Source organism: Equus quagga, chromosome 3, assembly GCF_021613505.1.
Source record: "Equus quagga isolate Etosha38 chromosome 3, UCLA_HA_Equagga_1.0, whole genome shotgun sequence".
Lineage (NCBI taxonomy): Eukaryota > Metazoa > Chordata > Mammalia > Perissodactyla > Equidae > Equus > Equus quagga.
The window spans coordinates 2745491-2764255 of NC_060269.1; the positions used below are offsets into that span (position 1 = coordinate 2745491).

Below are 18765 nucleotides of genomic sequence, written 5' to 3' on the forward strand. Positions count from 1 at the left end.
CTTTGCCGAAGATGCGTTTGAAGGATGGGATTCTTTAAAGAGAAAACTCACAACTCAGCTGTGACATCCTTAGCCTTTCTCACATTTTAAAATAAACAATTTTAGGAAGAGGGATTAAAGGCTTATGTCTGAGAGATGACAAGTAGGGTGTAGCTCCACAAGAATTGCCTCAGAAGTCCTCCTTCAGATCGGCATTTGGCTTTTTATTCTGGTGACTGATGAAGTATGACTTTAGCTTTCAGAAAATTCCAGGTGCTAAGCATGTGCACATTCCAAAACGCTCTATGTTCCTGTCGCTGGGTTTGCAACAATCACACCAGCAAGGGAATATCTCTCTCCCCTAATCCTCCTGAAACGTAATGAGACACTTGGTCCACACCTTGATTTCCTGATCTTTAAGGAAAAGCTGGTCAGAGAAAACATGGTCCACAATCCAGAATCTATTGAACAATTAGTATTAATTGTCCCCCCCCCCCCCCGCCCCGCCACTAAAGCTAATACCTAGAAGAACTAACACTCACTTCTTCGCAATTTCAGAGGCTGTATTTCCCACAAGCCAACTTTAAGTCCTTGTTCAGCAATTGGTTACCTTCTAGTAACCATTAGCAATGATCAGATATTTAAAATATTTAGTTTTTCCTTTAATGGAAATTTACAGGTTACTCCCCTTGAAGATTATGGCAATTTTGGTTTCCTCTTCAGAGATGAGAAGACAATGACTTTGATAATATTTCTAGAGTTTACAAACACAAAAGTTCTATAAAGTTGCCAAGCTCCTAAAACAAAACAACATAAAACCTCAATATAGGGAAACAATCTCATTCACTTTTTTTTCTCAGTTTGGTAAGAAAATGGAGAGAAAAAATAGATTTTAAAATATATCTATAACTGCACTATCAGCCTGAAAATGCAGTAACTGTAACAAAGATTTCACAAATCCCATTTAATAGATCTGAATTTGACCAAAGTCAGAATATTCATCTGAATTTGCAGGCACTTGAACCAAGAATTCATGATTTTAATTAAGCCAAGAATGTAGACTGACTGGAGAAATTACTCACAATTCAGATTAAATGCCACTGATCATTTTTCTTTTTCGGTTCATGCAAGATCTACTTCAGCAAATCATGCTTCTGTGTTTCTGTATAATTAAAAAGTATTTTGTACAAGGAACGAAGTACGTGAAAGAATAATCAGACACACTTTCTAAATGAATTCCACATGGAGTTGTGCTGGTCTCCAGTCTCAGTGATTAGATTGTCTCTCCACTTCTCTTTATTTTTTTCTCACTTAAAAAAATTTTTGTGTTCTCCCCATCTCCCATCTCCTGCCTCTGGCAACACCGATGTGTTTTCTGTATCTATGAGCTTGGTTTTTGTTTGTCTTTGTTTTTAGATTCCACATATGAGATCACATGGTTCTTGTCTTTCTCTGCCTGACTTATTTCACTTAGCCTAATACCCTTAAGGTACATCCATGTTGTTGCAAATGCCAAGATTTCATTCCTGCTTCTGGCTGAATAATATTCCACTGTATAACATGCCACATCTTCTTTCATCCATTTATCCATCTGTAGACACTTAGGTTGCTTCCAATACTTGGCTATTGTAAATAACGCTGCAATGAACACGGGGGTGCATATGTCTTTTTGAGTTAGTGTTTTACTGTTCTTCAGATAAATACCTAGAAGTAGAATTGCTGAATCATATGGTAGTTCTATTTTTCATTTTTTGAGGAACCTCCTTTCTGTTTTCCATGGTGGCTGTACCAATTTACATTCCCATCAACAGTGCACAAGGGTTCCCTATTGTCCATATCCTCTCCAATACTTATTATCTCTTATTGTTTTGATAATAGTCATTCTAACAGGTGTGAGGTAATATCTCATTGTGGCTTTGATTTGCATTTCCCTGATCATTAATGACATTGCACATCTCTTCATTTATCTGTTGTCCATCAGTATGATAGCCTGATGACTTGATGGCCATCTGAATCTCATTCACTTTTACACATAAAAAAACTCAAAAACTTAAGTGGTCTCTCCACTTAACTCAGCAAGACAAACCTATTACACATTAAAACTGTAATCAATTAACTCTGAGTTTGAAGCTGAACCAGTATGGGACCGCAGATAGCAAATGTTGAGCTTGCCCATAAGGCATATGGTCACTTTTGTAGCATCTTCCTTCTTGCCTGACTGCCCCTCTCAAACATTCACTGAGTGCTCTGCACATGACAGAAGCTCATAGGGTATTGAGAAGACTAAGTGAGATACCATAAAGTTGGTTCTCAACCAGTGTTAGTTGTCTTGTCTTCTAGGAGCAAGGCATTGTGTGTGTTGCTCAAATATCCAACCACACTACTGCTGGCTGTAGGCTACTGCTAGGAATGTAGTGCAGAGGTATAGTGACACTATGTTTAGTATCAGACTGCATTAGCCATGGATAGGCAATGACCCTGATGTAGAGGTTGGCCTGTTCATCCTGCTTGATTTTGTGATTGAGTCACAAGTTGCTTTCCATTACACTCTTCCTTTCCTTTCCACACCTCTTAGCTTCAAAATATCACTCCTTCAAGTGCTTACATTAAAGCTCATTATGATCGCTATGGGCTCTCCACTGAGGATGCAATTCTTAAATCTGAGAGCATGGATTTGAAATCAATAATTTACCCCTTGCTCTGGCCACTCTGCCTTGATTCCCTAAGATATTTTAAATCGTCCTTGAAAATGCAGAACATCTTGGTCCCAACCATCAGAGCATTCTCTCCAGTTAGTATCTAACTCTCCCAAAAGTGGACTCTTTTAAAAAACAGAATTACTGGTGAGGTTGGGCTATGCTCTCTTTTATTATGTTTACTAAGAACCAGAATTATATTTTTCAGTCTTACTTAATTTTTTAACTGCCAGGCCATCAACTATATTTGCTTTTCTGTGTTGAAAGCTTGTATTTTCTAACAAGAAAATTCACAGCACACACTCCAATCCAATTTGTGAACAACACTGGGATGGCTGTGGCATAAGGCCTGCGTGTTGGTCACTTGTGCTTTTAACAATGGGAACCAACAGAGACTAAAATTCAGTTACAATGTGTTGCAGCTGGTGTGGCCAAGACCCCATTGGAAATGTAATTTTAAGAAGATTTTTCTTGTTAAAAAGCCATTTCCTTCTGAAGAGTGTTGCGAAGATAGCAGTAGGCCAAACAGGCAAGCAAGGAAATTCTCGAGGATTTCCAAGAGCTCTTTGGAAGCATTGTATTAATTTGAACAATTGCAGGAACATTTTTACTGAGTTAAGCAGTTTAGCTTTTTCCCTGAAATTTTAATAGAATGTGTTTGCATTAAAAAAAATAACTTTTGACAGACTTTCATTTTAATGTTTTTTGGCCTCAGCGCACTCATTTTCTCTAACAAGTGACACACGAAGTAACATGTGTCACCAGACTAGACTCTAGGGAATTGCGTGGGTATGATCTGTTCCTGCCTCTTCTTTCAGGAAAAGAGTGGGTTTTGGGTGGGACATATTGCTGGCTTGCACTCATTAACTGCTTCCTGGACGTCATGATTCTCTGAGAAATAGTAACCATATTACATAAATTCTGACCGGGTTCTTCTAACGGACAACACCTGACAATAAGGTAATATCATAAATAGACATGTTTTAATTTTGAGATGATAAAACCAGTCGAGGATCTTCCACCTTAAAACAATCAATTCTGAAGGATTTACAGTACAACCGCAACACCAACCCCATGACTCAGAAGGTCTTGTGGAACTTTTTGGAATTATTTTCAGAAACTGTACCACATTTCTTTGACAACTTCACCTTCTGTAGGATATAGTCGGTTTATGGAAGCAACACAAAGCCACTCAGAGGCAAGAATTTTGAATGTCATATGTTAATCAAGATGCATGACATTGTTTATGGTCATAAAGTTATGGCCTAAAAGAAATAAACATGTAAGTTTCAAAAGAAAGGTCTAAATGAGGATATCAAAGGAATGAGTTTTCTGCAGTGACTAATTTGGAAAAACAATGTTGGAGTGTGCTTGTTTAAAAAATCTATGGCCTGATTTTAAGCTTGCATCTTTATCAAACTTCTTCCTTTGATGTGTCAGAGCATGCAGTGTCCCTCTGTCCTCCCTGTAGTAAGATCTTGTCCACTTTACTGGACACCCCCCCCACAGCCCACTCTGAGGCCCCCAGACTCCTGCCTTCCTACTTTGGAAGTGCAAACTTTGTTATTTAGCCGTAGTGCAGCTTTGTGATTTCTTACCATACTTCTAACTCCTTGTGAGCCTGCCTCTTCCCACTAATGTTTCTTCAGAGCTTGTAAGTGATAAAATTAGGATCAGACTTCCTGAGGGAACAGCGAGGCATTTACAGAGGAAAAACGAAATAAAAATTTAATTCCTCGTAAAATATTTGGAAAATAAAAGGCAGACACCGCCTCTTTCCATCATCACCATAATGTCCAACATGAACAGACCTTTTCATGACTGTTTATGGAGATAATCTTACTCTCCCTGGTCAGCCTGACTGCCCATCAAGGGACCAGCGTGTAATTCATGAAGAATGACTAAAATAAGTTGATTACATTTTCTGTGAATGAGGAAGAGTTTTTACATAGAGATTGATATCTAGCTTTGTTTTGTTCATGCTTCACTTACAGCAAAAAGCAGAATGTTCCCATTCTTAACATAATTAAAGTTAAGATAGCTAGATAACTAAGAGATGTAATACAAGTGTTCATCCTCAGAAATCTTTAAAAAGGAATACTCATCAATTTGTCCACTTCTAATATTGTATTGGAAATAGGGGCATTAACTAGACAATTTCTGGGTGCCTCTTTCAACCTTAAAATTCCAACCGGATTCCACAAGAAGACCACATTTGTTTTTATGGCTACCTATACCAATGGCCCGGCATAGCATATGTGTCTAATAAATGTTTGTTTACTGTGATCATAGCATTTAATACACCTAAAAAGTAAGCGAGCAATTAGCAAGTTTACTGATTTCCCTGAAGAATTTAATCGCATCTGAATTTTGAAACGTACTAGTAAAAAGTCTCTAGCTGGTTTCTCTGGCCTCCAGTTTATATGAGCCAGCAGCACAGCACAGTGATGGAGTAGACAGACTCGAGGAAGACTGTTCAGCTTTAAATCTCAGCTCTGCCACTTAGCCACTCATCGGTTGTGCAGCCCCGGGACAAAGTAGAGAGAAAGAAGATAACTTAAGACATTATGTGCCATGTGGAGAGGTTTAGACCTCACGCTCTAAAAATGGACATAAGATGGAGAATAGCCTGATCAGATTCTTACTTTAGAAATCTCACCTTGGAAGTAGTATGGAGGATGGTTTGGAGAAGTCCAAAGCTATTACAATATTGTAATAGTCCACCGGGAAATGATAATGGTCTGAATCAAGGTAATGACAATTGAGATGCAATAAAAGGGCAGCAAAAAGGATCAGTATTAAGGAAGAAGTAGAATCCTGTAAAGTAGAGAATCATCACTCCGGAGCGGGAATAGACAGCAGGAAACCTAGACGATCTCTGGCTTGGACAGATGGTGGGTGAGATTCCTGCCTATGTAACATGAATGATCAGAGTTATTCATTGTTCACTACGAAATGCCTCCTTAGCAATATATAACATCTTTTCAACAGCTTTGAAAAGTACCCACCTTCCAGTTTGAAGAACTTTTGATGAAATGCATTTCCTCTGTCACAGTCCATGTGATTTCACACCCATACAGCTTGACTTTACAATTGGCTATTTCCATGAACTTCCTCCATTCTGAACCCCATAACTACTTATAATGTGCCCAAAATATGACTCTCAAGTTTAGTTTCAGAGCTTAAAAAAAAATACTTATTTCTATTTTTGAGACCCTCAATATGCCTCTCCAAGATGTTTTAAAAATACAGAAATAGTAGCTCATCTCACACACGAGAGCAAAAAGAGGTATAGGGGTCTTCTTGAATGTCATAGGCAGGATATTCCAACAGGAGGCAAGAGAGCTTTGTGTAACCTGCAGGAATTTTTTAAAAAGACCAAAAACCTAAGCTTTAATCAGAAAGATGAAAGTATTACTTCTGGTACTGAATTTTTTTTAAGAAATCCAGGAAAATCAAATAAATAAGGAAAAAAGAAAAAAACAAAAAATACCTTCCTCTTTCAATCTCTCTACCTACATAAAAAAGGCACGTGTCAAAACAAAAACTGAACAAAAGTAAAATCTGACTAGATTAACTCATTCTTGAGTTGATCCTATCTAATTCAGATTTGTCCTTCATAAATTCAGAGGGGAAATGTCTTAGTTTTGTTTTCTGTAAAACAACCTCTAATGATGTAAATAAGCAATATTTTATATTTCGCAAAGAGATAGGAAAAGACACTATCACTATGACTACCATTTTACTGATGAGAAACTACGGCTTAAAGGTGTTAGATGATTCCTTTAAGGTCCAGTATCTTAAAACATAGGCTAACCAGGTCTTCTGATGCTCTATACTTGTGCTCTTTCTGGTTCACCTGCTGTCCTGTGTAGAAATTACAACTATCTTCACCTGCATAGTCTTAGAAATAAAGTAGGACGGTACACATGGCACCCAGCCCAAAAGAGCAATACTGCTGTGGAATAACAGATTCAGATTAAACATGCCTGAAACAGCCAAGTGCTAAATGCAGCACAATTATTAGTCGCTCACTCTGGAAGCAGAGAAAGAGGCCGAGGTTGAGCACATCCCCAGGTGAAGAGGTTGACCACGTGCAGCCAGAGGCTGAGGCGCACTTGCAGAAGGGGCAGGGAGAGGGCTGAGATGATGGAGGCTTCGCTTCTCTCCACGAGGACCTGCTGCCTCTGCCGCGCGCCTCCCCCACAGGGGCGGACCCCTGAGGTCCTGCTGAGCTCCAAGCAGGGGGCGCTGAGTTTCCTGCAGGGTGAGGCAGGACTTTAACGGGTCAGTGGTGTTCAAACCACAGGTTTTGATCAATCAACTCATTCATCAATCAATTCAGGATTAAAGAGAGAGAGAGAGACTAGGACAGAATAAGAGAACAGCACAGAGCAGAACAGAAGGAAAGGACTAAACTGAAAGACGTCACACTACATTACCCATTGTAAGAGCGTTTATTTTCAAAACTTTTTTTCAGAGGGGTGTGCATTTGTGTGTGTGTGTGTACCAGACCGCAATGTAAATATATTTCTCTCCATGCATCTCTGTCAGAAACTTTAACACCATCAGCCCCATCTGAGAAGATGCTTGCACAGAGGTCAAGCCGTCTGCGTTCCCGCGGCCCGCGTTATCCCCCCTCTGTCTTCTGCTCCTGCCGTCCCGGTGCACACTCTCTCCAGCCAGGCTTCTTGCTAATCATGTCATTAAAGTATCATGTTGAATAAGTGAGCCAGGACAATATGCTCAAAGCCACTTCTTTCCGTTAATTTTGTTGAATCCTCCTGACATGATTGTCATCATGCCATTGCATTCTTCGATAATACGTTTTGACATACACAAATGTGGAGCTGAGTAAGAGCCCTGCTTATAATTTATCTCCTGCCAGCTTTTTAATCAACTGAATTTAATTCTTCTACGGAGCTGTGTTATTATAGATTTAACAGGAAGCTTTGCTTTTGATTATTTGAAAGGCTTATGTGAGAAGTCAGATGATCCAAGTTCCAGAAAAAACCCCTCGTCCTGGGCACTGACTACACACAGCACATCGGGCAGATCATGTAACTTCTCCCGGTTGGTTGCCTCACGTTAAAATGAGTGAGTTAAACTCGGCGATTTCTAAGTTGTCTCCAGCTCTCACTATGCCCACTTCCGCCTGTGGTACAAGTTCTGGAAACTTGTAGATTATAAAAAGTTCTCTTGGTTCTTTCTATAAAGCTCTCCACCTTGAATAATAATCATTAAGCACATCTGAAGAATCCTCTTATATGGTTTTTAAATATTCAAGCATTTTTAAGAGTCTATAAGGTTGAAAATAAATTTGATTTTTCACACTAAAAATTAATAAATAATTATAAAATAGCAAACAAATTACTGTTTAGTATGCAGTTCAAGCCACAAATGTAAACATAACTATTGTTTAAAGTACACATGTGCCTATTACAGTATGTAACATTGTGAGCTTAAATAATAGATACTTGCACATTCTGATCAGATGTGAGTAGCTTTAACAGCAGGTCTGTCATAAAGAGAAAAATTGGAGGCTATTTAAATCCCACGCATTCAAATAAGTAGGTTCAAGAAATAAAAGCACCTATCTTGATAGGAATTTACACAGTTTTTCTTCATCACCAGCCAGACAGTGGTAAAACGACAGAGCACCAGAAGAATCTGGGGCCATCAGGCTGGACTCTCGGGGCCGGCATCCGTCACACCCAGGCACTTTCACCAGGCTTTTTAACGGCCTTGAGAAATCATAAAGGCTTGGTTGTCTGACTCCTAACAAGTTGGTTAGACACAAAAGTTTTAATTTTTGATATAGGGACTTTTTGTTTGTTCGTTTATAGAAGGACAAAACAGTTGAGCAGGCAAGGGAGCTCAGGAGTCAATGAAGCTAACAATGGATTTCTGCACATGTGACAAAGGACTCCAAAGAAGGAAATGGCACTAGCAAAGAAGAGAAGGTGGAACAGAAGGAAAGAGGGTGTTCATGAGGAAAAGCCCACATCTCTGGGTAGAAGATTGTCGAGGAATCAGTGAAAGGAGTGCAGAGGAATGAGCCAGAAAGGAAGAGAGAACCATAACATGACAGAAGCAAGGGGATGTATGCGGTACAAAGGAGAGGCGACAGGCTGCAGAGTGCGGAGGATGGATGCTGGAAAAGACTGGATTTCCAGAGACAAATGAACAAAGTGCCTGTTGAGCCAAATTTCAAAGGGTTAAGAGAAAGTGAAGCTAGAATGAGCAAGTGAAGACCATTATTTGAATGCGAGCTGTCGTTTCAGTAGGTTTTAAACGACAATTTTCCCGTCCTCCTATTTGGATGAAGTTTTTTAGTTCACTAGTAGACAGAAACCAGAAACGCTTATTGGCAAACAGCTTGTTTCCGATATGTTAAAAGAAATGTATCACATACTTCCACGAGATGACTTTCACTCTCAATTTAACATTCTTAAAATAATTCCAAATTACCTGAATCATGAAAAAAACAAGTCAAGTAAAACAAGTAAAGAAAGAGAAGGAAATGGAATGGGAACAACGAGCCGCGAACTTCTGAGCCCTCCTGGCAGGACAGCTGACTCTCAAGGAGGGCTGCGAACCTCCCAAATTCTCAGCCAGCTCTCAGCCCCAGGCACTGTGCAGAAAGTGTCAAGAAACTTGCCTTGCAGAGACTTTCTGACCTCAGAGAGTATCAAATTAGTGCTGTTGGCAGCCAACTCTAAAATATTGTTCAATTGTTTTGGTTCCTGTGCTTAAATAACTCATATCGCCGTGGTTGTTAGGACCTCCACTTATCGCGATAGTATTGTTAATGTCTGATGTACCCTGGTTTCTGCGTAATTTCACCAATTACTCAACTATGCACTATTTTCTTATGTTTTACAAGACAACACTGACTTACATCCCTCTTAATGTTAACATTAAATACAAGAAACACAACAGTCTGTGTGTGTGTGTTTATTTTGTCTGGTTCTGTGTGTTTTACCATGGGTGTAACTGAGTTCATTCATTTCCTCCGTGTACATCACATGCATTTGCTTGGTTACCCCTGCCCAGCATGGTGGAGAGGATCAGGCAGCCGCTTCCTATTCTGTGCCTGAGTGCTTGACCTGACTTATTTCTGTAAAGATGGGGTAATAATGACATAGCACGGTCACTAAGTGCTCTTTCCTCCTCCTCGCTATGGCCCAGTGAGGAAAGTATCATTACTGTTATGATTGCTATTGTATTGTTACCCTATTTTACAATTTTTTTAAAAAAAAGAACTAGAGATTAAGTAACTTTTCCAAAGACATTAAGCCAGTCAGTGGCAAGCCAGAATTTAGAGTCTGTTGGAAAACCAGTGCAGCTACAGAGCATCTGAGTCTCTGAAAGGCAGCTAGGAGGGGTCAAAAGTAAGGAAGAAGGACAGGAAATAGTCGACTCTAACCCCAGACGAGTTCCTCCCAGCCCATCAGAGTGTGAGGCACGTGGCCGAACTGACTTAAAGCCATTGTGGAGAGGTAACTGCGAAGACCTCTGCCTTGCTCCCGCCTGGGGGCAGTGGCGGCACTCAGAAGCGAGGACATGGGTACCAGGGAGTGTGTAGTGGTTGTCGTGAGAAAACAGGATTTATCCCACAGCATTCCCTTCCACTTGGCCAACACTGTAATTTAATGGGAAGGAGTAGAAGAGAGAAAGGGATGTGTGTGTTTTCCTTGATGACGTGCAGTAGACCCAGCAAGGAGGCAAGTGGAGCAGAGACGAAAATAATGAACTGCTATGGTGCTGCCTTTGCATCCAGGACATGCTAATACACTTACTATATATGATAGATAATGTACTATACTATACTGCTCAGAGTAGCAGCTGGCAGCAACAGAGGGTTTGGGTTTTGTTGTGGTTTTAAGGAACCTAGAGTTATACCCACAGCTCTAGAAAATAGGAGGGAAGGGTAAAATGAAGGTCACGTTCCCTCTTAAATCTAGAATAACCTGAGCGTGCTGCAGGAGCACAGCTGGTAGTCAGGCGTGCAGGCTCCAACATCAGATGGCTCAGGTTTTCATTTTGGCTTTCTCCACTTACTGCTGTGTAACCTGTACCAGTTGCATAACCTCTCTGTGTCTCATGAAAATTAGCGTTTTATCATTTGTAAAATATTTCATCATTTATAAAATCAAGGGTGACAATAGGACTTGCTTCAGATGGCTGCAGAGAGGCTCAAAAGAGTTAATTCAAATGAAGCATTTGGAGTAGTGCCCGGCACAGAGCAAATAATTAAGAAATGGAACCTCTTACCATAATTTACTGTGTGCTATAACTACTTACAAGCCAGTTTAAGGAAATAATATGTCTGAAGGTCACTCACTTATTCCAGTCCCCAGAAGGAAAAACATTCTTATTCCACACGAGAAAGCACAGCATAGAGAACGAACATCTCTTAGGAAATGTCTGGATTGATCCACCACTTTAAGAAGTTACTCCTCCTAATCGTGTGCTTTAATATGATTTGCCAGTTAATGTACTTATTCACTCACTGATTTTATTTATTTTTTTGTTTAGACAGGGTGGGACAGTTAAAATGTCATTTAATTATAAAATATGTGATGTAAGCTATTGTGTGTACCAAATTATAATACATAAATAGAACCAACCCATTAAATTAGACACTGTCATATATTTAAAAGGACATCTGATGCACAATTGTCCCTTTTATTTGACTATGGAGGAGGGATAAGTAACTTTTAAAAATTTACTACTTTCATGCCTTTGCTGATCTTATTTCTACACTTATTATTTGGAGCACATAGATAAATCTAAACTAGTATTAAGATCCCACAAACATAATCTGTTATACAGGTTCAGTGGTTGTGGAATAAGGTTGAGAACAGTAATTCTGTTTTTAGTGCTACATAAACCAATTACTTGAGTTAAAATACAATAATTTAGATATGATACCGAAATCCCTCAGCCTTAAAGCTTTCTGATTCGATACGTCATTCCAAAGACAAAGGCTCATGGGACGAGCTCTCCCGGAGGACGTCTGATGAGATGTTGCTGTTATTCACGGCCTGCCCATCGCTGATTTGAACCAAAGAAGTGGGCAGTGACCCAAAGTTGTTAGCACGAGAGTCTCATTGGGAAGCTACTATTTAAAATATTTGGATGGTGACTTTTCTTCCTGTAGAAAGCTGTTCCTATCAAAATAATCTCCCGTATTTTATATCAGTTGACCTCTTTGCTTGGGAGACTGGTTTATATTTGTCCTAAAAAAACAGCAATTCGAGAAGAATTGTTGTTCCTCTCTAGTTCTTGGCAAGAGTGGACAGAGGAGGGAGAGAAAATTAACTTCTGCTTCCCTGAAACAGGAATCTAAATTTTCATTACGCATTTTATATTTAACCTTTCCATGTAACCTTAAAGCAATCTTATACAATGTAAACATCTATTAATTATTATTAACTTTGTTTCCCTTTGGGTTTTGGTCAGATTTTTTTTTAAAAAAAGACTCAGTAAGAGGCACAGGAAGACACAAATATTGCATAAATCTTTTCAATGATCAGCTAAATAATTAGGAGCAGTTTTCTCTCCTTTTTATAAATGAGAACAAGTGACCAGAGGTATAATGAAAGACAATGACATTGAAGGGCCGACAGAGAGTCACAGAGAGAAATAAGATTGTAATTCATTTTGATGTTATATCAATAGCAAAGAATGAACAGCCAGAAGACATTGAGTCTAAAATGGTAAATATATTGAGTATTATAAAAGGCCTCTATAATTTAACAGATGATTTTAATGTACATTTAAAATGATTGTGCAGAGAAAAGAGGACGAAGCGGCAATATTCTCCCAGAACGGAATACGTCACTTACCCTTCTTGCTTTCTCTACTTTAAAAACTGTAAGATTTGAAACATCCTGTGAAGGGGTGTGTATCAGAGGGGAGTACTAAGAAAGACTAAGGTCAGGTCAAAGCCACGGCTGCGTGAGTTTAAGTAGCCTTGTCCCTTGCTCTCTCTACTCTGCCCAAAACTAAAATGATGCATGCTCAGACTGAGATTATCATTAAAATACTATTCTTGCTACGCAATAGTTAACTTTCCACTTGTATCAACTACCAATTCCCTATTATTCACAGCGAAGAAAAGGGACCTTAGTGGAGATTATTTCAAAATCTTTTTCTTTTGGAAAATTTAATTTTGAAAATGATTTGCTCTCCTGATTACATTTAGCATTGGTTGATGTCCAGAGGAGATGGCAGATATTTACTCTCTCGCAGGGGAAAGTTGGGCTGGGGTTAAAAAAAAAAAGTCATGAATAATTTCAAGAAAGTGAAGAGATCACCTACAGACAACAGGGTATGCGGTTTATTGCATGAGTGTTTCTGCATGCAAATAGACACACCATTTTTATTAAAGAAAGTGCAATGTATGAATATTAGAGCTCTGAACGGACTCCCTCAAGCTTCTGTTTCAACGTAACGTAACTTCATCCAAACCACTACCCGTCAAGTGTCCAAGTTACGGCAGAAAATCACAGGATCTGAATCTACGTCAAACCAGTTTCAGCTTCTTTTTAGAGACACGTGTCAGGAAGCTTATCTACCTTTAAATATAATTATTTTCTACAGTTCTACTCACAACTTTTAACAATATTTCAAAATCCTACAGCACTGTATTCAAATTAATCTGTTTGTCTCAAAAAGACAAAGCAAAGAGTAAAGACTAAAAGAAGTGATTACAAACACAAATCCGGAAGGTTTTTCATTCACAAAACGTAATTGTGAATTGCAAGGGTAAACTGATTTTATAAACTGACTTTTTAAAAAATTTGTTTTTAAGGTGGCCTGTAAAAGTCAATACCTCAAACTCCAGAGGTGATGTTGAGTAACAGCGAACTTACTCAGAATATATTTATCCACATGATACTGAGATTTTGTTTAAAATTACTTTTGATTTAGAAAATTTGAAATAGTCTCTTTAGAAGTTCAAACATACAAATATTGGCACATACAAGTTCAGTAACAATCCTGTAACCTAACTTATCCTAAGTGCATGTGCATATGTACACTACCCTATAAAACTCATTAGCAATAGATGCAAACGGAAAGTCAAATTAAAACACTAATGTGAATAATTAAGCAAATCATTTTTGCTACTTCCTTATCCATCACCTGAATACCACCACACTCAATTTTCTACATCAGCTTCCATCCTAACTCAGAACTGTGTCTTTGAAAGCAAACCTAGGAAGGAGAATCGTAAGACCTCTGGAGAACAGTGCGTTATTCCTATGAGCTCTCTAAACCTTCCCTGATTTCTGAAGCGCCTTTTCCAGGAGTGATTTACAAATCCTCCACCTGGCCTATAGAACAAGCAGAATTCCCAGGAATACGAATGTTTCCTTTGTATGAAATCAGGCTACGATGAATCAAGAAAACCTCAGGGCCCGTTTAGTCTCAGTTTCACTTTGGTAGATTAATGAATTATCAAATATCTTCAAGCATTTCTTCTGCAATGGTAATACAATTTTTTATTTTAATTCTCTATCCTGAAAGCAAATCAGAAAAAATAAATGAACAATGATTTAATTTTCACTTAAGGAAAAGAAGACCAAAGACTAAGTTTCTAATACGCTCACTTGAAGTTGCATCCCACGACTTCTTGTTCCTGTATTTCTGAAAGGCAAGTATTTCAGCATCGTCCATCAGGATGTGGGGGAGCGGGCCGTGGGAAATCAAACTTAGGCCTCGGGAAGACACTACATAATCAGCTAGTTTGATCAGTTGCCACTTTACTTCCAAACTTCTCAATCAATCATATTTTTCTATTACGATGGATAAAAATTCAGCTCACCTACAATTCAATTCTAGTATTTTTCTCCTCAAAATGATATATGGCATCCTCCCTTTTGAACAGTCTTTCTAATTTTCATTCCATTATTGAAAATAAGAGTATAAGAATTTGGTAACCACATAATTAGTGGAATAAAGAAGATAAAGAGATGCTAAATAGTCAAAGAATTCCTTTTCATACTTGAAAGAAGAGAAATGTTTCTATTTGTTTCTTCATAACGGTACACATATTCAGGTCTCTCGCTAAACAAGTGAGAAGCCACAATACACAAAAGGTAATCCTCACGTTTCCCAGCTATCGTCCTGTGATTCAACTCAATGTTTTTATTTTCTGTGAACATTATCTCTGATAAGTTACAATTTGCTCACAAACCCAACGTCAAACTTCAAGGATCTGGTACTACAGTTAGGTAAATATAATAAAACATATTCCATAGAACCACTAAGTTATGGAAAGCATACAAGAAATTCAACTCAAAAAAAGAAGAAATTCAACTTGTTTGTAAAATAAATCAATTTTCATTTTGAATACATGCAAATAGAGCTGCAACCTCTTTAAAGAGCAAATATTTGGAGAGGGAGCAAAATAAATAGACATGTTTTCTACATAGTTATATACAGATATACTATCAAAACATAAGGGATAAGCTAGGTTCTGGGGTGCATCCCCCGTCTGGTCCATGTAACTTCTTGGCAATGACAGTGATGACACAACTGATAATTTGAGGAACATCGGGTGTTGGGGCCCAATGGTTATGGAAACAGAAAGTCCTTTACAGAAACTCACCAAATGAACACGGATTAGAATCGAAAGGAATCTCAAAAGAGCATTGGGTCCATCCCTCTGTCCTCTGCTGAACTAAACATTAAGCTCTTTCAACATTGACACTGTGGAACTTGCAGTCAGTAGCATTAGAGAAAAGTCTTATGATGCGGATGGAGAGCATCTTTCCTTTCTAACCTCTGCCTGTCCCATGATGGTCTCCTAAGAGAATGCGAAGTCCATCCTATTGAAAATGTCACGGTGCTTCCAAGGCAAGAGGAAAAGGGCACTAGAGTGGTCAGGTAAGTGTGGAGGTATGTGCAAGTGCGTGAGAAACTGCAAAGGATACGTATGCATGTAGTATGTATGCACATATATAGTTTATTTCCCTTAAGATCTAAAAAAAAAAACTCCTGTGTTTGCAGACTGTATATTCCGTTGAGAAGATAGCTGAAATGTTTGACATTTCTAAACCTAGGGAGCGCTCTGGAAATGCAAAACTAGCAAAACTGTCCCGTCAGAGGGCAGCAGGGGGCCAAGCCTGGCCGAGTCTTCCCTCGCTGCCATCCAGCCTGGCCCCGCTGTCAACCTTCCCCCTGCCGCCCGCGCTGCGGGCAGGGGCGGTGGAGGACCCCGAGAGCGCCCTGAGCCGCTGCCACGCGCTCCGCTGGTGGACACCGGAAGCCGGCCGGGACCTGCCGGGCTGTGAGCTGCCTTCATCGGTTGACAGTTCAGCTGTGCGAGGTGTGTGTGCTGTTGGGCAAACTGGCTTTCGGTTTGGCTTCCTACAAAAGAAGCGGAAGGGGGAGCTGTCGCGGTTCCCAGCTCCCACAGGGCCCCTTCTCCTGGCCTGTGCGCGCCGGCCACAGCGGGTGCACGACTGTGCGCGCTCCTGTCTCTGTGTGTGTCTGTTTTGTGTAACTGTTTGCATGTGACTATCAATCTGTCTACATGACACAGAAACGGAGACGCCGGCGGAAAAGTCCCTCTCGCAAAAATGACCTCGGCGTCTTCCTTGTGGACACCCAGGTCGCCCGCGCTCGCGATGCTGTCGTGGTCACTTCATTATTTTGCTTCCTCCTGGATTCTTTTATTTACAGTTCTACAAGAGTGAGAAACACGCGTCTATTGCACTTTTCTGGGATCTCACTTCTTTGAAGAGAGACAGTGGTTGAGAGAGGAGGAGAAGGTGAAAAGGGGTAAATTCTCCCTCCAGATTGTAAAGTGTGGTGATTTAGAGCCCAGGACCTGGACGCAGATGGTTCGGATTGGAGTCCCGCTCTGCCACTTACACTAGCTGTGTGCCTTGGGCAAACAGCTTCTACTTCGTGCCTCAGTTTCTTCGCCTGACTCACAGGGTTGTGAAGATTAAATATATGTAAAACGCTTAGAACAGTGCCTGACACATAACCGTCACTATTAACATCGTCCTCGGCATCAACGTGTTAAATTTGGAGAAGGACCATTCTGGTCACTTTCCCCACCAGCATGCACTAGCAAGGGCGAGACAGACCCTAAGCCGCCCGCTCCAAGAGCTCCAGCACCAGCAGCCACCCGGCCACTCCCGCCACTCCCGCCCACGCAAACCTGCTTCTGGGAATCCCTCCCCAGCTGTGGTGCGCACCACACCTGGGGGCGCGCTTGAGGGGCGCAAAGGCAAACGACGCGCTCAAGAGAGCTGGCTGAAGAGTGCATTTGGGGTGTTTCCTACCTGCCCCAGGTTTTTGCCCTTCTTACTGCCGCCGAATGCCAGTCCTTGGTATGTGCCCGCAGATCGATTGGCGGCTTGTGCAGGCGTCTCCCCGCCCAGGGAGGACTTGATCGAGTTGAGTTTGGCCCGGGAGCTGCCCAGCTGTGAGCTCTCCACCATCAGCACCGCGGCCAGAAGGAGCAGGCAGCGGGACGAGTCCTTGCCCCGCATCAATGCGGCCATCTCCCGGCGAGGGGTCTCCGGGGAGGCGCAAAGCGTGGAGGGGAGCGGAAGCAAGGGGAGAGAGGACTCCAACTCGGGGCCCCTCACTCGGGGCGCGGGGGCTCGCAGACTCTGTTCCCCCGACCCCTCTTGGCTGTGGGCTCCCAGCCGTGAATGAACTCAGTCTCACGCCTAAGACCTGAAGCGAGCGTGACCCAAGCCAGACCCGCTTCTCCACCAGGGCAGGAAGTCCTCGGGAACTGGAAGTAATCAAAGGCGACGAGCCTTCCAGCCAAGGAGGCGTGACCCGAGGTGCAAGAAGACCCAGCCCCGCGGACCGCGCTGCTTGCGTGGCTCCTGGCCCCGCACCTCCGCGGGTCCGCCCGGGTCTCCGCGGTCCAGTCCTCCTCCGAATGGCTCAAGAGTCTGCTCGAGCTTCTTCTCCTCCGGCCTCAGTCGCTTTTCTCTCCTCTGTTCCTTCCCTACCCTTTGTGTCTCAACCTCTGCAGGACACAAATCCTCCTTTTCAAAGTTAGCGGGCGCTAGAATGAGGGACCAGGAACCGCCCCCAGACCGGACCCTGCAGGTGTGAGCGAGCCGCGGTCCCCGCGCGCGCGCACAGTCCCCCGAAGGGTTGTCCCGGGTCGCACCCGGCAGCGATGCCCTGGCAGCGGCCCTGAGCTCTGAGCGGCCTCCCTCTCTCCGTCTGCTCTTTCCCCGCCGCCGCCTATGCTTTTTATAGCTTCCCACAGTGGGGTTTTTTCCTCCGCCCCCAATTCAAGAGTGACAAAGAGTGAAAACGTCTCCCTCACCCCCCACGTTCCCGCCCCCTCTTCTCCTTCCCCCGCGGCTGCTCCCTCTGCGGCCGCCCCTCCTGCTTCTCCCTTTCCCCCCTGCCGCTCCTCCTCCGCCCCACAGTTGAGAAAGTGGGATTCACCCCAGAGGAGCAGGAGGGCGCCTAATTCCTGACAACAGCTCCAGAGGGTGGAAGGACCTTTGGAAACAGACGGAGGGCAAATGTGGACGTGGAGAGAGGCAAGCTGCCCCCGGGCTTTTGGACTGCCACCACCCTTCCTTAGGCCCCCGACCCATCTCTAGGGTGTGACACCGGACGGAGCCCTGCAAAAGCCGTAGAGAAGAGTTAGGGAAGCGAGCGTCCGGCGTTAATACCTTGTCTGTGCGCGCTCGCGCCGGGTTTGAGCCTGTGCCTCCCGAGGGATGTGTGAGGCTGGCGCTGTGCTGGTGCGCCGATCCGGAGGGGGGCTTTCGAATCTGGGAGGAGAGGACCAGAGAAGGGGAAAGATGCTCCTAGTCTCCTTGCCCGGAGACTTTCTGGTTTAGGACTTTCTAGTCTCCTCTTCTCTATTCTCCAGCCCCCACCCACCGCACACGCAGAGATGTCTCTGTCTCTGCGGGGCTGGGAGGAACCGGGTGCCGCTGAGGACGCTCCGAGAGTTTGAACCTCACAGCTCTACCTGGCATCTTTACCGCGCCGGGCAACTGCCCCCTTTGCGAAGACGAACTACTAGACAGGAAGGGACGGGGCAGAGGAGCCTTTGAGGTCCTGCCTTCCTTGGCTT

The 18765-nt window shown here is 42.2% G+C and overlaps 1 protein-coding gene across 1 annotated transcript in view; it reads right to left on the minus strand.

Moving 5' to 3' along the window:
• The window catches only part of DKK2 (dickkopf WNT signaling pathway inhibitor 2), a 93673-nt gene extending 75770 nt beyond the window's left edge, over positions 1–17903 (minus strand). The window contains exon 1 of the mRNA XM_046657359.1: positions 16985–17903. Coding sequence (XP_046513315.1) covers positions 16985–17206 — 222 coding nt within the window. The 5' untranslated portion in view covers positions 17207–17903. The remainder of the gene's footprint in view (positions 1–16984) is intronic.
• Between the last annotated feature and the right edge of the window lie 862 nt (positions 17904–18765).